This window comes from Pipistrellus kuhlii, unplaced genomic scaffold (genome assembly GCF_014108245.1).
Source record: "Pipistrellus kuhlii isolate mPipKuh1 unplaced genomic scaffold, mPipKuh1.p scaffold_m20_p_22, whole genome shotgun sequence".
Lineage (NCBI taxonomy): Eukaryota > Metazoa > Chordata > Mammalia > Chiroptera > Vespertilionidae > Pipistrellus > Pipistrellus kuhlii.
Genome location: NW_023425521.1, coordinates 8,518,881 through 8,542,520, shown reverse-complemented (window position 1 = coordinate 8,542,520; position 23,640 = coordinate 8,518,881). Strand labels below are relative to the sequence as shown.

The 23,640-nt window shown below is 45.4% G+C and overlaps 1 protein-coding gene and 1 long non-coding RNA gene across 12 annotated transcripts; one reads left to right on the top strand and one right to left on the bottom strand.

The window, feature by feature from the left end:
* Window positions 1–221: 221 nt before the first annotated feature.
* On the bottom strand, window positions 222–23,248 carry STRADA (STE20 related adaptor alpha). 10 transcript variants are annotated; one of them, XM_036451611.2, is made up of 13 exons: window positions 23,069–23,248; window positions 18,720–18,774; window positions 16,972–17,029; window positions 14,271–14,299; window positions 8,676–8,778; window positions 8,151–8,272; window positions 6,459–6,567; window positions 6,215–6,338; window positions 4,615–4,786; window positions 4,067–4,171; window positions 1,695–1,936; window positions 1,368–1,410; window positions 222–1,113 (listed from the first exon to the last, which is right to left on the bottom strand). In XM_036451611.2, exons 2-13 carry the CDS (start codon window positions 18,729–18,731, stop codon window positions 961–963), a joined length of 1,272 nt encoding a protein of 423 aa, XP_036307504.1. In that variant the 5' UTR covers window positions 18,732–18,774; window positions 23,069–23,248; the 3' UTR covers window positions 222–960. The 10 variants fall into 10 exon arrangements, with proteins under 10 accessions (XP_036307504.1, XP_036307502.1, XP_036307501.1 ...); XM_036451609.2 differs by having other exon boundaries at window positions 18,696–18,774; window positions 23,069–23,190; XM_036451608.2 differs by lacking the exon at window positions 23,069–23,248 and adding an exon at window positions 21,786–21,935 and having other exon boundaries at window positions 18,696–18,774.
* Window positions 4,786–22,182, top strand: LOC118726626. 2 transcript variants are annotated; one of them, XR_004990339.2, is made up of 4 exons: window positions 4,786–5,495; window positions 11,076–11,126; window positions 13,824–13,946; window positions 21,855–22,182. It is a non-coding gene; the product is annotated as an uncharacterized LOC118726626 (long non-coding RNA). The 2 variants fall into 2 exon arrangements; XR_006742494.1 differs by lacking the exon at window positions 4,786–5,495 and having other exon boundaries at window positions 8,777–13,946.
* Window positions 23,249–23,640: the final 392 nt, after the last annotated feature.

Here is a 23,640-nt window from a genome sequence, read left to right as displayed (position 1 = left end):
CCGCCCAGAGTGTTTAGATGGCCACAGGCTAAAGTTAACAGTCTCTGATTTTCAGATAGTTAAGAGACAAAAATCTATTATGGGTTGTAAAAAAATGGGTGTGTTGTGCGGCTGTCTTCCGTCAGCACTTGTGGGACGGCTCTCGGCTCTCGATGGCAGGGCCCCTGGGGGACAGACATGTCTGAGCCTGTATGGGCAACACACAACGCTGCTCTCCCCAATGGGTTCTCTGAAAATTTTAATTTGTTCCGACAATAAAACTAACACGGTGTAAGGACTTAAGCCCTCTGGCTAGGCAAGACATTAGGACCCTTGAGATAAAGCACCGAGGCAGCGCAGGAGGCAAGAGGCAGGGATGGACTCGTGGGAAAGGAATGCACGGAACAGATGAACTCTGGAGGAAGGGCCCGACTGTAACAAGGGCCGGGACCCACTGCCCCAGCCTTCACCGGGTGCTTAAAAAGGAAAACACCCTTCCCCCAGCTGTTAGAGGGCAGAGGGCAGAGGGCAGGGGCACAGGTTGCTTATTGCTTGCCTCTCCATGGCCTGCAGGGTCTGGGAACACTGGAAAAGAATGGAATTTGGCTGGTAGGAGAGCATGAGTGGGAAGAGGAAGTCACACAGTTCTCTGTGTCAATGAGTCAAAACCCTGGACTTGAACTTCAGCCCCCAGGGCCAGGATAGCATCTCTTCCTTCTGAAGAGGTCACTGAACTCCCAGGACTGGGAATATCCGCTTTCTGGCCGGTCCGGATCCCTGGTTGGTGTCTCAGAAGCCTTGGAGCAGTAAAGAAAAGTTTCTCTCCAGAACTTCTTTCCCCCCCAGCAAGCAGGCAACTCTCCTGGCAGAGAGGTCCTTTCTACCCAAGCTGCACCCGGAGGGTGGGAATGTGCCAGCGCTCAGGAAGGGCCGGGAGGCTCACTCGTCCCTCCGGTGCTGGAAAATGCACCTTCCTCAGGCTCAGAACTCCCAGTCGTCCACCTCCAGCTCTTCCAGGTTGGTTACCAGGCCGAAGATCCCACTGTGGCCCTGAGACTGGCTGCCCTCAGAGCTGGTGATGGGGGTGACAGGCCGCAGTAACTCGGGCAAAGCCTCTGAGGCTCGTCGCTTGATCTGGAGGAGGAAAGGGGGTGGGGAGGAGGGTGATCCTGCTGTTCTGGTCCCGGGACATCCTTGGCCCGTGGAGATGGGCCTTTGGAGTCAAGAGCTTCTCTAAGAGGAAGGAGCGGCACCTTTAAGGGCTTCAGGAATGGCCATTTCTCTGATTCGAAGGGAGGAGAAGAGAATGCCTAAAGACCCAAAGCTAAGGGTGTTGGGGAGTCAGAACCACAGGAAGAAAACAGAGCCTCAGCAAAGGCCTACTGTACCTGCTTGAAAAAAGAATGGCTCAGGAGGGTGCTGGCACTTGGTCTGCAGAGAAAAGGGAAGAGAAACCAACATCACCCTGTGCCCAGGTTTCCAAAATCCTGCTGCTTACACCTCACCCTCAAGTGCCCCTCTGCTTCCCCCCTCAGCACAGCCAGCAAAGCAGCCAGAGCTACTCAGCCTGGCCTCTTAGCAAACCTCAGGCCATCCCCCTGGCTGTGGGGGCGTGGACTCCTCCCCGGAACCCAGACCCTTCCAGGACAGATGCACCCTCTCGAACCCTTAACCCCCAGAGCCCACCTGCTCCCTGGAAAGCCCAGCGGAAATACCTGACATCCGGGTTGCGCTGAAGGCACTGCTCCACGAAGTGGTGGAAGTGGGAGGAGAAGGTGCGGTGGTAGGGGTGGGATAGCGAGTCTCCGTTGGAGGTCCTGGGGGTGCTGGTGGCCAGGCTGTCACTCAGGCCGGAGTTGGCCGCTGAGCGCGAGGTGCTCATGGTCAGCTCCTCGGCGGGGATGGTGCTGGTGTCCAGCAAGCAGGGGACTGTGCCGTTGAGCTTCTCCAGCAGCATCTGTGGGGGAGAGACCAGGACTGGGCTGGAGCTGGGAGAGCTACAGAGTTTCTTCACAAATACACTTTCCCCCAAATACAAATGAGATTTGGGGGGAGTAGAGAAAAGACAGTAGAATAAGTAACTTTTCCAAAGGAATGCTTGGCAGCCACACCCTAGCTAGGCCAAGCTTTTGCAGAGGGACAAGCAAAGAAGGGCCTCCTTCAATGTGGCTGCAAGGAAGGCGCTCACAGTCTCCTCCTACTTACAGGCACCGGGTCCTTTTAACTGTCGAGCCCTCACCCTGGGTGAAGGCAGCGGCCGGCAGGCTTTCTTTGAAGCACAGCCCAGTTTGCCAAGCCCAGGTGGTCTGATGGGGCTCATTAGCAGCACCTGCAGTGCCACAGCCTGGGCTGGCGCTGCGGCAGGCTGCACAGGAGCAGCACACCCGGGAACGGGCCAAGCTTGGACCCAGACTCAGCACATGTGAAACCCACCCCATCTTGGAGATCTAAGACCCTGTGGATTGTTCTGTCCAAGCCAGAAACCTGGAAATCTCTTTCAAGCTACAGTAGTATGGTGGCCACTTAGTATATGTGGCTATTTATATTTAAACTAGAGGCCCGGTGCATGAAATTCATGCATGGGTATGGCTCCTAGGCCTGGCTGGCAATCAGGGCCAATTGGGGCCTTCTGTCTGCCAGCTGGGGCCTTCCTTCTCAGGCTGCTGGCTAGTGCCTTCAGTCCTCCTTCCTTCGCTCTGTGCCACCCTCTGGTTGTCAGCACACATCACAGCGAGATATCAGTCTCCCAGTCAAACTCCTGAGGGGACACTTGGCAGATTAGCCTTTTAGATTTATAGATATATATAGATGAATTTAAATATAATTAGGTTTAAAACTCAGTTCCTCAATGTGACTGGCCACATTTTAAGTACCTAATAGCCACAGGTGGCTAGTGGCTACCATACTGGACAATGTAGATATAGAACATTTGGGTCTTCTCAGAAAGTTCTATTGGACCATGCTAATCTGGATCTTTACCTTTTATTCACCTTAAAGAGCCTTTTAACTCTTCCCTGAGCATCTTTCTGTCAGTATCTTAGATTTTCTAGATTCCTAACTTAGATTTCCACACCTTCCTGATCTCCCAGATCTAACCCACCTGCTAGCGTGAGCTTCCTCAAATATGGGTCTGATGCTATCACTCTGTGCTTAAAGCCTTCAGTGAGTCTCCACAGCTTTGCAAGAGGATCCAGGTGTCCTGACGTGGCATACAAAGCCCTTCATGATCTGCCCTAGCTTCCTCCTCCAGCCACATCACCTAGCTCCCACGCCCAGATGCTCCTATACTTGGGCCATTTACCACTACTTGCTATTGCCCAGACCCTGTTCTTTCTTGACTCTGGATCTTTGCTGTTCCCTCTGCCTGATAGGTTTACTTCTAGTTCCCATTCTTCAGTTAATTCTTATTTACCTTCAGGCCTCAAGTGTCTCCTCCCAGAACTCTCCCTGGCCTCCTGCTCTACAGAGTTCCCCTTTGACCCTTCTCTAGCTGCCCTCCTCCCCGCAGGGTGAGCAGGATGTGGCTTCAAGAAAGAGGCTCACTCAGAACTTGTAATTCATCCCCACTCCCCCTCAGTTCTCACGTTCCAGGTACCGGGGACCCAGGCAATCTGCCTCAGTGACCCAAGACCACTTCTTGGACTTGGTAAAGCCTGGCTTGATGGGCCTCCCTGGGTATGCCTCCCGGGTGACCATGCCCCTGGCTGGGTACGCCCAGGAGTGGCCAAAGGCAGTTATTGTAAGTGGCATGAAGAGAGGTCTGAGAGCTCTGAATTCCACGTATATTTATCAAGGTAGGAGGACAACGTATTTTACACATTTACAGACGTGTGAGCTGGACTTTCACATTTTAAAGGCACCCGTTCCAGGCCCTGCAGCTGTTAGCAGTGGCCTGCCCCGGAGCTCCCCTCCCCTGCTCTCCATTTACACAGCAGTTACCACACAGAAGCAAACCGTTACACAACCATCCCCCTGGGCGGGGCTTTAGAAGGAAAGCCTGACTTTCACCGGATCCTCACTGCGGTGGGTAATCAACAAGCATCTGTGGAAGGCAGGCAGGCAAGAAAAGCACTGGGTGCAGGCTCACCTGGGTGGCAGGCATATCCTTAAAGGGGACGTGGCCGTTGGCCAGCTCACAAGCTGTGATTCCCACGCTGTAGATGTCAGACTTGGCATCATAACCCTGCAGATTCTAGGTCAGGAGGGAAAAGCCACATATCACTCGGTGTGTAGCCGTGGCCGTTATTCTTAGAGGAAGAACGGGGCGGAGCTATCCCTGAGAGGGAAAGAATGTTTCTCCCCAAACCAGGGCCAGCTGCGGAGACTCTCCTTGCTTACACCATAAAGAGCAGCTGCTAGTTGAGAAGGAAGGGCTGTTTGAAATAAGCAGCAGGAAGTGTGAACCCCAGGCTCCAGCTTAGTTCAGGGATGAAGAGAGCACCAAATGCTCACTTCCCACAAGATGCGGAGGTCTCTGAAGGGAGTGGAAACAGCGGGGTACCTACTAGCACTCCCTCACTGCCATGCGAGGGGCCTTCTGGGTCCACCTGCCGGCAGGAAAGCCTCCCTCCAGGAGCCCTTCCTGCACCCGGAGGCAGAGAGCACCCTCCCGGGCTCCTGGGGGCCCGTACAGACCTGCTGGAGGACCTCCGGGCTGAGCCAAGGCAGAACCTTGATACTGTACTTGGGAAAATCGTGGACCACCCGCTGCCGCTGCCCGTGGCTGATCATGCTGAGGTTGCTGCGTAACCCAGACAGGTAGACCTTCCCGTCCATGGAGATCAGAATGTGGCTGGCTTTGACACTCCTGTGGGGGTGAGGGGGCAGGTGGTGCGAGGAGGTGTCACCGGACAGCAGGAGCCCCGCACACTGCAGACCTTTGGTCTTTACACACTGATCCTGTCAGCTCTGTCCCCGGCAGCGTGTGTGTGTATTATTTGTGCATATACATGTTTTATACACAAATACACACTGTTGTGAGAAGTTTCAAACATTCCCCCAAAAGAAAAAATAAGCATGACCCCACTTACATGTCACCAAATTTTTGTTAAAGTTCTTTTATGCTCACAGATCACTGCTCCCCCACCACCTGCTACTACTGACCTGTACGTTTTGTTTGTTCTTGTAAAGTGTATCATGGTTTTGTTTGCATATATGTTCAATTTCCCTAATGCTACTGTGATATGCACCCCATTCTTCCTTTTCCTCTCAGTGCTGCATTTGAGACCCATTCATGCTGCCCTCTGGGGTGGGTCCGACACTTTTACTCATCCCTTCTTCCAGCAAGGGACACCCCCACTGTCTCTCTCCGTGAAGAGGAAGTGATGTTGCATACAGGTCCCGGATGGGCCTGCGTGAGGTTTCTTTGGAGTGCACACGAGGCAGCACCGATGGTTCTGGTTCCCAGTGACCCTGACCGGCTGTGTCGGGCCGTCGTCATCCACTGTACAGACAGGCGAACCCTCTGGGCCTCACTGCACTGGGCCTGCCCCAGCCCCCCAATGTGCCAGGGCCTGGTATGTAAACTCACATCCTCCTGTTTTGCTTTTATGATTATTGCTCATATGGCTCTTAGCCTTTAGGCTTCCTCTTTTATAAACCTCATATCCTTCAGTCAGTTTTCTATTGTTTTCCTATCCTTTTCTTGGTGATTCACAAGATTGCCTTGCTACTAACCTCCTGCTTTAGACAAAGCTAACATCTCCCATGCTGTCACCCAGAGAACAGGTCTACTTACCGAAAAGGGCCTAACTTCGTGTTTAAGGTGTCCTTTATTGGAGAGAAATCCTTAATCTTAAACTCACCAATTTTTTTATGCTTCTAAAACATTTAGAAGTTCTAAATATTTCCTTACATTCATTTCCTTCTAAGTCTGTAGTTTCACATAGACAAAAGGTCTTTAATCCGTCTGCAGGGCTCCTTTGTATGGGGGGTTAGGTAAGGATCCCGTTTTAATATTTTCCCTACGGTGAGCCACTCTCCTGACACCACCTACTAAGCATTCTGTCTTCTCCCAGCCTCTCAGATGTTCCTCTCACTCAGTACTAAGGGCCAAGCTGCTCAGTGAAGAGCAAGTCAGCACCGACATGCTGGATGCTCTGCCCACCAGCTCAGAGGCAAGGGCAGAATCCCACGTCTGGCCTCTCTAACTTCAGTCAACCTTCCGGTGTTTACTTGAGGGCTCCTGGGCACAGATACCCACTCCTGTGAAGGGTGAATAGGCCTAAGAATGCACCTGTGTACGTATCCCATGTGGTGGATGTAGTCAAGAGCCTTGAGCACCCCCTGCAGGATGTAAGCAATGGCCAGTTCATTCATGCCATCCATGAAGTGAGTACAGATGAGATCCTTTGCAGAACCTGAAGAAAGGAGTTATGGGGAAGTAGGGAATGGTAACAGAAAAAATACAGCATGTAAGCCAGCTGGCAACAGATTCTTAGAACCACTCCCCCACCTGCTGGGAGCCCTTTCCCACTCACCATATGCCATGAATGGCGTGACAACCCACAGCTCATTGTCTGCAATAAAGGTGGCTCGATAGGGCAGGATATTGGGATGACTGAAGAGTTTGGAAACATGAAGCTCCCCCTGAAACCAATGGTAACTGAAGTCAGAATCAAGGAGCACAAGGAATGACACTCAACAGGAAGGTGGCAGCATGAATAAGATGGGTGCTCCTCTGAGAGTCCTGGGAGCAGCAGGAGCCTAAGCAGGTGCCTTCTGGAGTGAGAGAAACCAGTCTCTGCTCTCTGCCAGCTTCTGCCTATGTTTGGCTCTGCCAGCCAATGAGAGGGCCTCCAGAAACAATTCCCAAGAACCGGGAAGCTGCTAATAGCAGTTCCCCACCACAGAGGCGATGAAAACAAACTGTTGATTGAAAATTTCTGAAATCCTAAACTTAGCTCAACTTCAAGGGCCAGGGCACAGAATTCCTCTTTAAGATAGAAAAACGAGAAATGTTTCCTGCCGGAACCGGTTTGGCTCAATGGATAGAGTGTCGACCTGTGGACTGAAAGGTCAAGGGTTCGAGTCCGGTCAGGGGCATGTAACTTGGTTGCGGGCACATCCCCACTGGGGAGTGTGCAGGAGGCAGCTAATCGATGATTCTCTCTCATCGATGTTTCTAACTTTCTATCCCTCTCTCTTCCTCTCTGTAAAAAAATCAATAAAATATATTAAAAAAAAAAGAAAAAAGAAAAAGAAATGTTTCCCTATCATTAAGGAAAAGTTTGTAGGCAAGGAAAGAAAGCATTAAAGAACAAACAACAACTACTAAACATTGGAAGCTATTTCTCCAGCTAACCTCAGATTGAGAGATCCCTTCCTTAGAAGCAGCTATAGGAAGTGTCAGACCTACAAAAATTTAAAATAAATTTTGACAAGATGTTAAAAAAAAAAAAAAATGGACAAGAGGACTATAGAAATCTAGAGTCCTGGCCTGTGGGATGTGAGCTAAGGCCAAACAGACAGTACCTCCTGCCTGTCCACTGCTCTAGAGGATAAGAATCTGGAAGTCCATTATGCTCTAGAACAAAGTCAGATATGATTGTTTTTTCCCAAATAACTCAGTCAGGACTGACTTTCTGTCACATTCTTAGATCCGCTAAACTGCTCCGAGCCTGTGGACCAGGATTACAGCACCATTAGACGAGCATGGTTTCAGAAGAGCATTGTATACAAAGAAGGGAAAGGGTGCAACTCCCTGTACTGAAAATGCACTGCCCCAGGTCCGGAATAGAAGGAGTCTCAGGGCAAGCCTTCGTCAGCCAAGGAGAATTCAGTCCCCGGTCAGTTATTAGACCTCTGGTCCCTCCAGTTAAAATGAGAAGGCAGCTACTTGCTTCTCCAGTAGAAAGGAACCTTAGGCAAATAGGGTGCTAAAAGCAGGAGAGTGGCCTAGCCTCTCTGATTAATAAATAAATGAGGCAGGAAGGAGTCCTTGTAGAGACGGGAATATAGATTGGGCTGGGCAGCATTAAGGAATCCTTAGTGCCAAATGCCCAAGGTTCTTCACTGAGAGCTTCCGTAGCTGATCGACTTGGTCTACCTTCATTTCCTGCCAGCTGCTTTCAGAAGATGGAGGTAAGAGATGCCTTGTAATTATTATACTACTGGAGCAAAGAGCCCACCTCCAAGTGTCTCATCCACATTTTTTTTTTTTTTTTTTTTACCTGCAAGAACGTCACCATCTCATTGGAACAAGCTTCTAGGTTAATCCTTCGTACCGTCACATACTCTCCCGTTGGTTTGTACCTTGCTAGGTTCACTGTCATCAGGTCCTCAAATCCTTTGCCTAAAAGAACAGAGGATGCCATAAGCAAGGTCAACAACAGCAAAGGGTTTCTTCTTCCTTCAACAAACTTGATTTCAAAAGAAAATGCAAGCTAAAACTTGCACCACTGTTACTTTCATGACTGACAGTTCTTGCTTCTTTTCCTAGTATTAATAGTTCCTTCTCAGCCAACTGTTCTGACTGGCTCTGGCCCAGGACACCTTCTCAGCCAAATAGAAAAAAGTATAAGAACTCCTTTCCTGGGAACATGATCTCCTTTCCCATACTTGGAGAAACAAAACCCAAGAAGACCCAACAAAGCCAGTTCTGTCACCACAGCCCTCTAAGTAGCCGACAGCCTCAGGCACACATTCATAGCGCCCGCCCCCTGGAGCTCCAAGGTCTTGGCAGTCCGGGACATTACCTATAATGGTGAGTAGCTCATAACACCCTCCCTCCGGCAGAAAGCTACTCATGATCTCCTGCTTGGAGAAGGATGCTATCGACTCTGAGCTTGCCTCATTGGTCTAAAGAAAAAGAAAAATTGGTTAATAAGAGAAAATTGGGGGGAGGGAGAGTAGAGAGGCGGTAATTCAGACCTATGAGGAGACTGGCATCTAAACAAGCAGAAATTCTGGCTCTGGTGCCAGCACTCTGATGAGGAATGTAAAGTAAAACATCAGGTGTTTGATGTATCCACTATCCACAAATGTAGGTGGGGGACAAGGGCCAGTAACAGCCAGCTGTTGATTTGCTTGTCCTTCCAACAACTGGCTCATTTGCTAAGAACTATGAATTTCTTTTAAAAATAATTTTAAGTGTTTTTCAGTTACCGTTGACATCCAATATTATATTAGTTTCAGGTACATAGCATGGTGAACATGATGAAATTCTTACTTGGGGGAAGGATGTCTGGAGAAAGGCACATTTACAGAAGAGAAAGGGGATGGAGAGATGGGAGGGTCTCTTGGGTTTCCTGCTGCGTAGGGCCCGATGTTTAAGGTCCTGACTATAAGATCCCAAAAACCTCGCTACAGGGATACTGTGGCCATAAGGAGCCTCTCTCTAGCAAACCAAGACCTCAGACCAATCAGTCCCTCAGACATTTCCAAGGGAAGCAAGAAAACAGACACTGGGTTCCCGGGGCAAGAGATAGAGCTGTCAAATCTGTTATCATCCCAGGCAGCAAAAGTGCCTCATTACTGCCCATTCCTGCTGTAAATGACGCTGGATCCCAGCCATTAGGATTTGGGCATCACACCAATGGCCCTTGAGGTACTGAAGGAAAGCGCCCAGCAAAATACATGGCACACTAACAGCTCTTCCCTGTTTAATAGGCTCAGTTTCCTTCTTCCAGACCTAAATGTATTTGTATGACCGAAGAACTGTGTATTTTTCTGCTTAATTCCCTTTCTTTTGGATCCTCTTTCTTTGGATGTGTGTCTAACTGAAATGGAGAGCCTCAGGCCAGCTCAGATTTCGTATGCGGACCTCTAGTCAGAAAAAGGTCTTGGTGAACTATGAAAGGCCCTTGGCTCAGTGCTAACCAGAAGAATGTGAGCTGAGAATGTTCTAATATGGCAGAATCTCCTTGTTGGGGATCCCTGATGTTTCAAGTACACCTGGTTTCAAAACAGTTGATGCTGCCAATAAAAAAGAAAGTAAGTGGGGTTCTGCCTCCTGCACCACTTACACTGACTGTAGAGGAACCTAGTCAAGCAAAATTGAGCTTGATCAGCAGATTATCATTCTAATTTAATCCATTTCTACATTCCTAAGATTCATCCATGTTGTTGTATTTAGCCTGTGGTACAGCCATGCTATGTAATGTTCACCTTGGGGACATAGCTCGGTTTATCCATTCAATGTTGATGGGCTTTTGGGGTAGTTTTTCAGTTCTGCTGCTCTGAACTGTGCTACTAGAAACATCTTCATGTGTTTCCTGTTCATATATGCAAGAGTTCCTCTAAAGCTTATACCTAGGAGTGGAATTGCTGGGTCAGAGTATATGAACAATCGACTCTGTGAGATAAGGCCAAATTGTTTTCCAAAAACGGTTATACATATACACTCCCACCAGCAATGCATGCATGTTCTTGTTGATCCACCTTTTCCTCCCCAACACTTGTATTCAGACTTAATTTTTGCCAGTCTCATTGTGGGTTTGATTTACATTTCCCTGATTGCTAATGAAGTGAACATCTTTTCTTATATGTATTGGCCATGTGGGTTTCTCTAAGGTGAAAGTGCTTCTTTCTGTCTCTTGTCCATTTTTCTACTGAGTTGTTTTAGTGTAGGATTTCCCCAAAGTTTACACGTCCAAGTAAGTTAGCAAATGCAGCACATTCTCTAATGGAGAATCACCAGGCATACCTACATATTCAAGGCTCTGGTAAGTCCTGTAGTAAGGAAACTTGTTCAACTTTGTTCAGCCTAACACTCCCCAGAGGTACTTGTCCACAGAACCCTTTTGTGCCTAACATCTCTTAAATGTTGGGAAAGATAATTTGGAAAGGCTACTTTAGGTAAAACATATGGTGTAACATAAAGACCATAGGCGCTTAGGGGCCAGCCAGAGGCAGAACTTGAACTCAGGTCTATCACCTGTTCTGTGACCCTGGGTGAGTCACTCTGCTCTCCTGGCATCTCCGCTGTCTCATCAGTGGAGTAATTCCCACTTCACAGTGTTGCTGTGACAATGAAATGAGATACAAGATGTAAAGAGCCTAGCACTGCTTGGTTTTCAATAAATGTGGATTCTGTTCTTCTCCTTCCTCTTCGGGGTCGGTCTGCTTTTTGGCCATTCTCCTCCACAACAAACAAGATGGAACAGATAAAACAGAGAATCCTAAGCAGAGCTTGATCAACAGATAAGGTTGGTTTGATTTTGTTTTTTACGCTTGTGTTTTCAAATGTTCTGAAATCAAATTCTAGGATCATTTAATAGCCACTGTAGCTTCTTGAAACTACTTTGTCTTCAGAATAATCTACAGATAGGGTTACTTTACTACATACTGTGTGCCTCACACAGGCAAGAGAGAGAAAAATGGAGTAGCGATTTGAGCAAAAAGCTTAAACCAAGAGCTCTGAAATGACAATTCCCCATTTATTTAACATTTACGAGCTGCACGCTAAGTTTTTCCTGAAGAATCCCATCTTTTTACCTTTATACCTCTAACTGCCTGCTCATAGTCTTGCTCCTCAAGTCCTGTGCTCTCAAGTATCAATCTACTCCTCAATGAAATCAGCACCTCCAGTTAACATGAATCCAGGGCATTGCTTTCAGACCCAGCTCCCTCCTCTGGCCTTTGAGTGCCCACGTGTTGGACCCTCCCTGCATCTAGGACCTCACGCCAAAGCACCCTCCCTGACTCATTACACCGGTTGCTCAGCCTTAGAAAACTTGCACCAGCTGCCTATCTCATAGCTGGTTGCTCATTACTGAGGTCTTGACTTAAATGTCATTTATTCATTGAAGACTCTGTCCAGCTAAAGCAAAACAGGCTCCTAGTCACTTCATTATCTTGCTTTCCTTTCTTCATAGTAGGAATCACTGCAGTTTATTTACCTATCGCCTGTCTCTCTACTAGGATACAGGCTCTACCAGCATGGACCTGGTTGGTCTTGCTCACTGACACCTACAACAATGCAGGCATTGTCTATGGAGAGCTTCAGGTCAGCTCCCATTTCATATGCTAGTCAAATCAACAATGCTGGGACACACTTAAAAAAAAAATCATTTAAACAAAGTTTGAACTGAGGATGTTTTCTGCCCATGATCTCATCATTCCCACCGGCTGAAAAGGAGAGTAGAGTAAAGGTGCCAGCCAGTTCCACTGGAGACAGGGTTCAATATAAGGACCTTTGCCGGAAATGCCAGCCCTCATATAACATGTCCACTAGGGGCACGTTATAGATCAGAATCTGTACCTGCATGTGAGAAAGTACAGCAGGTCCTCAAAGAACATTGTTTCAGTGTTGTTTCATTATAACATTGATGAGATGCTGTAGGAATCTAACTCTTGTGTTCATCAATTAGCCTATGGTAATGCGTTGTTTCTCTTAAAGTTGCAGAAGCTATTGACAATGTTAAGTGAGGACCTACTGTACTGAATATGTTAGCAGGTAACAATATGGTCCCAATGAGAACAAATCTAGGGCTACTTTGGAGTTCTCTGATCTCCAGGCAAACTCCTTAATGTTTTTCTAATTTGAAAGAGACTACAAAGTACAGCTAGAGTCCTGAGATTAAAATATTTATTACATACATTTTAAATGACTCCCTTTGGAAAACGATAGATACTTTTTTATTATCCAAGTCCCTCTTCCTTGCTAGGAGTGCATATAAAACAACTGCTACACGAGGCTGCACTCTAAAGACACACACTTGTTGAGTCTAGGTAGGGAATGAGTCATTACACTACTGATGTGAATAGTTAATAACTTGACAAATATTTGTACTATCTTTGTTGACTATAGAAAACTCCTCAAAGTGTTCGTTTTAGAAAATAAAATTCTGTAGATGCTGGGAATGTGAGATCTTGGGCAATCTGCAATTGCATGAAATGAACTAGCCTAGTGGTTGCTGTGGTCCCTCGGCCGCTGTGTCCCCAGCACAGCATGGGTTTATTCGTTTAATGCATAATATCAAGTTGCCTAGAGAAAGAAACTGGTTCTAGCAAAGCCTACTCTTAGTTCCCCCATCATGAAAAGCAATTTTTTCATTTTGAAACATTTAAAAAATACATAAGCTACTGATATCCAGAAATGACCATGACATAACTTTGTTTAAAGAGTTCAGAACAAAATACAACACAGCACACAAAGACAACACTGCTAGCAAATGAACACATTCAATCACAGGTTTCACACGGGATGGCTTTTTGGTGTAACATCAGCAGCTGTGGAAATATAAATATTATATATAATTGGCCCTGCTTTCTGGAAAAATACCTAATTGAGTTATAGAAAACATGTTTGGTCTCCTGACTGGAAAATATTTGGATATGAGAGAGGTGCTTACCTCTAGCTAGCAAACTAAGTAAGCACAGCCAAAGCTTTACTCAAAATTCCTAGTCAACATCATCATCCTTCACTTGACTGCGGCTGCTTGCAAAGGTGCACATGTCTGTCATCTGGAAAGAGTAGGAAGTCGCCCTGACTGGTGTGGCTCAGTTGGTTGGAATGTCGTTCCATGCACCTAAAGGTTGCAGGTTTGATTCCTGGTCATGGTACATGCCTGGATTGCAGGCTTGGCCCTTGGTGAGTATAACTCCTGTGAGAGGCAGCCGATTGATGTTTCTCTCTCCCTCTTCCTCTTCCTTCCTCTCTAGAATCAATAAAAAATAAATAAATTAATTAAAGAAAGAGTAGGAAGTCTATTTAGAAAAGGCTTCTTACTCTCCGATTCACATTGTCAAAACAGCTTAGTACTCCATGTGCACTGGGTGTTATTTCCTTAGGTAAAATAAGCTAGGAGACTTGGAAGCAGGGCAAGTCTTATAGCTTTAGCTAATAATAAAAAATGCATTTTTCTGTTTTATAGTTTTTAATTTTGGGTTTTGTTTTTCAGGTAGGAGATTTGAGGGCTTGTCTTACAATCTAGACCAGGAGCAATGTCATCTCTGTGGACTAACATCTATTATTAATACAATAAACTAAGGATGGAAAATGTAATACCACTAGCCACTAAATGGTAACCACCTTTCAGATTGTTGAAACTTTCTCCTTTTCTGGAGGGGTGGCGGGCGAGGAGGGCTGGGAAGGGGAGGAGACCTTAATCCCCAGGAGAGAAGCAAAAAGTGCCTGAGATTTTTTTTCTTTTCCATTTTCAAAGTCTACATCAAAATCTTTCCAGGGTGAAACCTGAATCTCTACAAGTGAAAGAATTACACTTAACATAAAGCTCAATGACAGATAAGCAGAAACATAAAATGATAAGCCAACACAACACGTGAATTTCCACAGGAAGTCATCTCCATGCAGCAGCCACAGTGGAAGAGCCTGGAAAGTCACTTACTTTTCTCCGAGTGTCACCCGGAGGCTGCTCTGGAGTAGAGAAATGGTTGTTGGCATTTTGTTTTTTAACAGAAGACACACCACATTCAGAACAGCAACTACTGCACTTAGGACTACATTTATTAATAATAATAAAAAACACTTAAGAGTCATTACAGAGAAAAGTGCCTGCAGTGCTACATATAAACACACACACACACACACACACACACACAGTAAAATGCTGCAGATAAGATGGGGTCAGGGAACTATGCTATGGGTATATTTTACTGAGTATAACTCAACTGCTATAATTCTGGTCATACATTGACTTTTCATCAGCATACAATGTTATATTCAATAACCTAGTTTCAGAGACTAAAACTGTAACAAATAATTCATTATAAAGTTAGAGTGTTGGCTGGCTATTTCCCAGGGACTGCAGGACTAGAAAACAGATTTTCTAAAAGTTTTAGCCCTAACTGGTTTGGCTCAGTGGATAGAGTGTCAGCCTGCGGATTGAAAGGTCCCAGGTTCAATTCTGGTCAAGAACATGTACCTTGGTTGTGAGCACATCCCCAGTGGGGGGTGTGCAGGAGGCAGCTGATCGATGTTTCTCTCTCATCGATGTTTCTAGCTCTCTATCCCTCTCCCTTCCTCTCTGTAAAAAAAAAAAATCAATTAAATATATATTTTTAAAAAAGTTTTAATTCAGCAACACATGTATGTTGAATTAAATCTAATCTAATCATTACCCAATTAGATTCTCTAGTCAGACATTCTATTCTGAATGCGAATAGAGCAAAGGCTTTGGAGCCCTCTGATGCTTTTGGTGAAAACGAAGAAAGCAAAGACAACTGAAACAACTTTCTGCTCTTAAAGTGGGCAAATTTTGTATCTGTGCTTTTGATTTTGTCCATGCTGTAAAAGTGATAAAAATATTCAAAGCAAGATTTTTAACTCTAAAGTATTGGAATGCATTTCCAAATATCTTAAATTAGAAATTATAACATCCAACTGTGCTCGAGGAGAGTGGCTGCAGAGCAAATTAGCCTCAATTTATCAAAATTATATATATATAATTTTGTGTATATATATATATACACACACACACACACACATTTTTTCCCCCCCCTTGGACATCAGTTTTCTGGTACACAAATGGCAGGAGCAGTTGCTTAAGATGGTCTGCCAAAGGTGACTAGATTAAAGGAAATCAAACCCAGTCTTCCAGAGTAGAGGGCAAATTCCAAGTTGTACAAAACTTGGTAGCACACTTCATCAAGCTGTACACAATGTACAGAAGAATCTCTTCATCCGCCTCAGATCAGAGACCAGGGAACTGACAAAAAATAGCCAGCGATCCTACACTGAAACCAAAATCCATAAATTCAATTCACACACACTGGAATATTTTAAATTAACTGATTATACACTGGATTCCCAATTGCATTTCCATCAATGCCAGTGTTTACTTTTAAGCCATTTTATCCCCATTAATGATGGGGGGAAATTGAGAATAGGACCAGAATGTAGTATTTCTGTTCCATTAGCCTTTCCTTTATTGTTCTTTATAAGGAATACAAAAATAACTCCTCATTTTTCTGAACTCTCTTTTATCTAAAACACAATCCTTTGAAAAAGTTGATGAAAAATACTGCTCCATAAGTTTTTTGAGTGGCATTAGGGAAAATAAATTCATAGGTATCCCCTAGTAATGAACAAGTTTGAATTTTCAATTACTTAGGCCTACTGGAGGTATTCTGGATCAGTCACCCAATGCATTCAATCTGATAACCTGTTTCTTTAGCTACAGATGCCAAAGAGAGTATCTTGGTGTTCAGACACAAAGAATGCGGCCCTACTACTATTATGTTTATAGAAAAGTATTTTATTTACTGTAAATTAAGGTCACTGTTCCCCAAATGGCTCAATTTGAAAAAAGCCAAAGGAAAATGCTTTGCCTATTAAATCTCCAAGTTGCAAACCTAACTTACTTCTGAAATCAGCATTTAGGTTTTCCAATAAGAGGTTAATATTTTTGTCCTGACCGATTTTTTCCTTACTTCTCTTAAGTCTCATAATTTCTACAATGAAAATATGAGTCAACTAGACTGCTCAGTAAAAACAGAACTTTCATACCATTGCTTCCTTCGTCCTAACTATAATTTTACTTTTAAAATCTTCAAAGCTAGCAACTTTTAAACACTTACATTTTTCTTTAAGAATATATATTTCAGCCGGGACCAGTTTGGCTCAATGGATAGAGCGTCGGCTTGGGGACTGAAGGGTCCCGGGTTTGATTCCGGTCAAGGGCATGTACCTTGATTGCGGGCAGATCCCCAGTAGGGATGTGCAAGAGGCAGCTGATCGATGACTCTCATCGATGTTTCTAACTATCTCTCTCCCTTCCTCTCTGTACAAAATCAATAAAATATATTTTTAAAAAAAAGAATATATATTTCAATTGGACAAAAACTTAGAAGAAATACATGTGCCTTTGAGTAAATACTGGCTTTCTAATAATCAAGACAGGATAATGATAACTACCAGATTAGTCCTCAAGTTTTTGGGAAACCATGGATTCAAAAGGAGCCAAATAAATATATCAACTATAGTGTACACTTTCTCTTAGAATTGTTAAATTCTGTGAATTGATTTAGTCAACAAAAGAGCAGTGAGACTTATCCTAAAGTGATGGCCTAATGCCATACTGTACTTACCTCCAAATAGTTCCAAATCTCTTAAGCCCTCAACAATGAACTTTTCCGACACCCACCGCTAAAGAGGAAAACCCCAAAGAGAATTAGTATTTCTTCCAAACCACAGAACATTAGCTATCAGCCGTTAGAGAGACAAACAAAACACAACTACAAAAACACAATCATGCATTACAGTTAAGGTACATTTCTATGGAAAAGTTTTGAAAAGAATCTTGGCTTTAACAGCAGAAAACAATAAACGAATTCCTTTCTCTGTTCCTCTTTGCATAATTTGATGAATCATTCTTAAAGCTGTCAGATTGAGGAAAGCCCAGTACTGGCTCTAATAATGAAGAATGTTTTTCTCCATTCTCTATGTAAAACAACCTTTTGGATCCATCTTACTCATCCCATGGCTCCCTATTACAGATGCTCAGGACCATGAGTGCCAATTTGAAAATTACTACTAGAACTCACAATGTAGAATAGAGGGATGAAACAGAAGTTTTCCACAAGCCTCTATTAGTTTGTAGAAAAAAATTGCAAGCTGCGTATCCTTCATCCATTAGGATCTCTAAAGTCATCACTGCTTACATTTGCTACCAACTGCTACCCCTTTACAAGGACGGGACTAGCATGACCAATCTATGGTTCACTTTACTGGCCTATTTCAACCAAGTATTGGATTTCCACATACTCATCAGGGGTCTGGTTTCACCTGTATCAGACTGGGTTGAAATAGAAAAGAAGCTCACATTTAAAAGCAATGGAATCAAGGTTGTATTTCACATAAGGACTGGTGTTAAAGTTTGGCCTGGATACATTCTTTCCACTGGAGAGAATCTGTTTTTCCTCTCAGCTGACAGTGAAACTTACTCTTTACAATGTAAATTGTTCTTATATATATAAACATAAGAAAAAGATTAAGCAACATTCAGAAATAAGCTGCATAATAGGAAGTATAACTTGGAACTATAACATCATTCTCCTTCTCCAAATTGGGTTTTTTCCTAATTAAAAAAAACAACACTATCAATTAAAAACACTTGATATAAAAAAATCACATGCACTGTGCCACAAGATATTTAGTAAAAATAAACTAACACTTTAATATTTAAAGAAAGTGATATACTCATAATGTATCATAGCATTTATACATTGTTGCAAGATTTTAAAATAATTACTATTGCTTTCAGAAATTAAATACTTGATAAAAAATAAAATATACTCTTTTATGAAATCATGGTAGCTTGTAGACTAAATCCAGCATTCATTCTCAAGGTCATTTTAGCTGGTGAAGTTTTCAGGTATAATAAAATGTTTCATGTTAAGAAAGATTTCAATTAAAACCTATAATTGTATTTAGAAAAAAGTGTTCCGAGGATTACAATTTGATACTGATTTTTCAAACAAACTCGCTGAAAATTCATAGGAAATGGGCAGATCGTTAGTGGTTACCTACCTACACTTTCAACTCATTTAATGTTGAATGACGGATATTCACAAAATGCACCACTTTGTTTCTTCTCTATCAGACAAGCTGGTGGGTGTGTTCTGTGTCTCTGGTCAGCCTCTGCCTGCAAGCTCTTTTCTCCGGAGCGGAGGCTGCAATACCTGCTTTACTTCCCACCCCCTCACTTCTGCATGATTCTGAACGTCACATAACAAACCACCTACGGTACTGCCAAAACACTTTGCTTTCCAGAAAATAAAAACAGTAAAGACAGAAGAATAGAAACACTCACCCTAATTCGCTCTGGTTTACTTACAAGAAAAGACATGAGTTCCTAATGTGTAGGCCTATTTCAATTTCAAAATTTACAGCTAAAAGGAAAATAAAAACAGGTTGTTAGTCAAATCTTTTGTAGAAATATCATTTGATGAATAAAAACTTACTGCAAATCTACCATTCAAAGCAGTGTACTAAACCTATAAATTTCTAGATTCCAAAGATTTGCTTAGAGACACTTTCAGTGACAACCTGGATGTACAATCTGAAATATTGCAACCTCTATAAGAAAGAAATTTATTATATGGTTTTCTTCTTTAATGTTTAAACTTGTCTTGGCTCAATCCCCACCAAATCCTTCCCAGAAGTAATTATCTTCAATTCATGTGTCTGTTTAACATCATCATTTTTAAAAAATTTTAAATATTTTTATTAATTTTTTTACAGAGAGAGAGGAAGGGAGAGGGCAAGAGAGAGAGAGAAACATCAATGTGAGAACGAAATATTGGTTGCCTCCTGCATACCCCCTACAGGGGATCAAGCCTGTGCAACCTAGGCATGCGCCTTGATCAGGAATCGAACCAGTAACCTTACTTTCGGTGCATGGGATGAAGCCCAACCAACCGGAAATTGACCTGCCACCTTTTGGAGTGACGCTCCAACCAACTGAGTAACCCAGCTAGGGCAGATAGGTGTTTCTCTCTCTCTCCCTCCCATCGACTCTATCTAAAGTCAACGGAAAAAATATCTTTAGGTGAGGATTAACAAAAAGCAAATAAAACCTGTGGATGCCTGGCCCACCTTTAAAAATTTTAAATCAGGAGGTCTGGGATGCACAAGGAGAAATGGGGTTCAGCAAAGACAAAGATTACTGGAGCACCCTGTGGAGGAATAGCTTTTACCAACTCCTGTATATAAGATTATGTAGCCTCTGCTTGAAAATACCCCAGGCCAGAGACTCACCACCTTATCCGGGAGCCCATCCTATCTTTGGACAACTCTGATGACTGATTTTTGTGTGTGAGCTCCAGTAACTGGGAAGAGTAGTGTGTCAATAACAAAACAGGAAAGCTCAGAGGTGGAAGTGGTTTTGGTGGAAAGATGAGTTCAACTTTTTAAATCACATTTCAATTGAGAAAAGTTATATATTCCAAGAGGAAATGTATATATTGAGTTAGAAAAGTTAAAACTGATGCTCAAAGGGAGATTAGAAATGGCTACATGGAGTTCGGAGTTAAGAGGTAAAGATAGCCGGAACCGGTTTGGCTCAATGGATAGAGCGTCGGCTTGGGGACTGAAGGGTCCTGGGTTCGATTCCGGTCAGGGGCATGTACCTTGGTTGCGGGCACGTCCCCAGTAGGGGGTGTGCAGGAGGCAGCTGATGGATGACTCTCCTTCATCGATGTTTCTAACTCTGTATCTCTCTCCCTTCCTCTCTGTACAAAATCAATAAAATGTATTAAAAAAAATTAAAAAATTAAAAATAAAACATGGCTTTATCCATTAGAAAATGATAAAATCTTAAAAAAAAAAAAGCAATAAAATAAAAATAAAAAAGAGGTAAAGATATACAAGTGACAGGAATTCACTAACCGAGAAAATGGTGAAAGAAAAGCTGAAGGCTGGGAAGAGCCTTGGGAAAGGTCCATAGTGAGGACACGGCACTTGAAAGGCAGAGAGGAAATGGAGCCCAAAGGAAAAACTTTTAAGATCCTGCTTTCTGCCTGGCTGGTGTGGCTCAGTGATTGAGCATAGACCTATGAACCAGAAGATCACAGTTCGATTCTGGATCAGGGCATATGCCCAGGTTGTGAGTTTGATCCCTAATGTGGGATGTGCAGGAGGCAGCCAATCAATTATTCTCATCATTGATGTTTCTCTCTCTCCTTCTTCCTTCCTCTCTAAGATCAATAAAAATATTTTTTTTAAAGAAAGAAACATCCTGTTTTCCCTTCAGAATCACCTTCCTCCCCCCAGACCTGTCCCTCTCAGTTGTCTGGTGCTACAGGAAGTCCTCCCTAACTCCCTACCTATGGTAAATGTTTGACTTCTGTATTTTTAATATGTTTTTACCTGAGGCCTGGTGCACGAAATTTGTGCACTGGAGGGGGGTGGCCCTCAGCCCAGCCAGCGCCCTCTCCCAGTCAGGGAGCCCTTGGGTGATGTCCTACTGATGACTTAGGCCCACTCCCCAACTGGCAGTTGGACATCCTTAGCACTGCTGTGCAAGCAGGAGAGGCTCCTTCCACTGCCACTGCACTTGCCAGCCATGAGCCTGGATTCTGGCTGAGTGGTGCTCCTGGTGTGAGCCCACTGACCACCAGAAGGCAGCTCCTGCATTCAGCATCTGCCCTCTGGTGGTCAGTGTGCATCACAGCCACCAGTTGTTTTGCCATTGGGCCAATATGCATATTAGCCTTTTATTATATAGGATTATATAGGATTGATTTTAGACAGGAAAGGAGAGGGAGAAATGAAAACATCAATCAGCTGCCTCCTGCATGCCCCATAAAGGGGATCAAACCAGAAACCTAAGCATGTGCCCTGATTGAGATTTTAACCAGAGACCTTTTTTTTTAAAATAGCATCTGTTGCCACTCTTTAAAAAAAATAAAAATAAAAAATAAAAATAAAAATAAATAAATAAAAAATATATATATATTATTGATTTTTTACAGAGAGGAAGAGAGAGGGATAGAGAGTTAGAAACATCGATGAGAGAGAGTCACCAATCAGCTGCCTCTTGCACACCCCCTACTGGGGATGTGCCTGCAACCAAGGTACATGCCCTTTGACCAGAATCGAACCTGGGACCTTTCAGTCCACAGGCAGATGCTCTATCCACTGAGCCAAACCGGTCTCGGCTAACCAGAGACCTTTAGGTGCATGGTCGATGCTCACCCACTGGGCCACACAGGCCAGGCTGGCCTCTGTATTCAACCCTTACACCTATCACACTCTTAATTTCCTTGAGGGTAGGGAATAGTCTTGTTTACTGTTGCATTTCCAGGGGCTACTGTGCCCAACACATAACATGGGCACTCCCCTATCTGCTAACTTCAATAACAATAAGAATGAAAGCAGCAGACATTTATGGGGAACTTACTGTGTGCCAGGATCTGTGCTAAAAGCTCCGCAGAGATCAGCTCACAGTATTATCTTCCCTGTTTTATAGATCTGGAAATTTAGGCTCAGAGAGGTTCAACACCCAGAGTCACACAGGCAAGTGGTAGAGGGCTGATTAGATCTTCTCCAATGCCTGCGCCCCAGGAACCTGTCAAGAGATGCCCGGGAGACCTGTCAAGACTGTGTATAATGTAAAGGTATAATGATGATTGAGAAGGCATCAGCTGATTTGAGTGTTGATGCCCAGGTGACAAATGGTATATAGCAAGGAGGATTCACTTATTCATTCCGCCCCCTTCCCTATTTTTGGCACTGGTTTTCTAAACTTCCTCTATGTCGGCAGTTACAACTATACATACAGCATTTGAGCCACAAAACCACTTAAGAAACCTGGTCCAAGGGTGGGGGAGCCGATTTAACTAGCTCAGCCCCGTCACTCATGGCAGAGGAGGCTCCTGGCCTGAGACAGGAAATCAGGTAAGATTCGGTCTCTTCAATTCATCAACCCATCCATGAAGCCCTGCCTGACGCCGCCCATACCTACTTGATGATGGTTCTAGTTCAACAGCTGTTTCGATAAGAAAGGGGCCCATTCGAGCTGCTTTTCCTCTTTGGGGGGGATAAAGTGAGGATGTGCTAGGATGTGTTGGCGGAAGGCTGGGCGGAGAAGTTAGTCGCCCATCTTCTGAAAACTTGAACTATTTCAGTTAACCACGCCCCTTCCCTCGCACTCACTTCCCATACCCCACCCACCCACCCCGCCATCTCCACCCCAATCTCCCGCGGACAGAGACCTGCTTGGACAACCAGACCATCGGGAGCTCTTTGTTTGGGCTCAGTCAGGGGCTAACCTGGACCTCTGTGCTCACACAGTCTCCCCCAGCTTGGGGAGCGATGGGGATGCGAGAAAGGGGGCGGGTGAGGTAAGCACTAGGCTCTGCCGGCTGTCTCTGGGCTCCAGGAGGACACATTGAACCTGGGCCCCAAGTTCGCCACCTGGACGTCAGGGGGCAAGCAGGGGCGGGAAAGCAGGCGCTCGCCTCTCCCGCCCGGTGACTCCGCTCCGGTGTCGCCCCGCCAAGGCCCAAGCCTATTCTGCTCTCGGGATGCAACCGCTCACGGAGGGAATGGAGTTGGGCTCGGCGAGAGGGGCCCGGGAGAGCTGATCGGACCGAGGCCCGCCCTGAGGAGGTGGGATCGGAGTCAGGGCGAGGATGGACGGATAATCCCTGGACCGCACCAGGCGGCCCGCCAGTCCGGTACCTGGTCCTGGAGTTGGCGAGCGGTCCGATCGCGCCTCAGCTCCGCCTCCTTAGTTTATGGCCTCGCCACCGCCCGGCCGGTTGCTGGGAGGGACGGACGCTACGTGCCATGCGCAGTAGAGGGGCCCCGGGAAAGCTGAGCGCCCCGCCCCGCCCCGCACGGGTAGGGAAGCTCCGCCCCCTCACGTCCCCCACTCCGCTTGGCCCCGCCCCGCCTCGCGCGGGTGAAGAAGCTCCGCCCCCGCCCCGCCCCGCCCCGCTCCGCCCCGCTCAGGTAAAGAAGCTTCGGCCCCGCCCCCCGCGGGGTGAAGAAGCTCCGCCCCCGCCCCGCCTCGCCCCGCGCGGGTGAAGAAGCTCCGCCCTCTCACTTCCTCTCGGTCCGCTTGGCCCACGCGCGTCGGAAGCTCCGCCTGGTTCCCTGGTCTTCTAGCTCGTGCATCCCCTGCCGGCACCGGCGTGCGCGTTATCTCAGTCCGCGCAGACCTGCCTGAGAGCTTTCCGTCTCCAACCGAAGGGACCCTAGTTCAGGTGGGTGAAAGCCACCGAGACCGAGCCTGTCGGTGAGGGCTGCGG

Excerpts from the sequence above, each read along its gene's own strand:
- STRADA (XM_036451609.2), bottom strand. The coding sequence starts at position 18,731 with ATGTCTTTTCTTGTAAGTAAACCAGAGCGAATTAGG. Across the intron at positions 6,568-8,150 it reads AGATGGTGACGTTCTTGCAG|GGGGAGCTTCATGTTTCCAA; the intron begins GTAAAAAAAAAA and ends CATTGGTTTCAG. Across the intron at positions 1,411-1,694 it reads CAGCGCAACCCGGATGTCAG|ACCAAGTGCCAGCACCCTCC; the intron begins GTATTTCCGCTG and ends TTTTCTCTGCAG.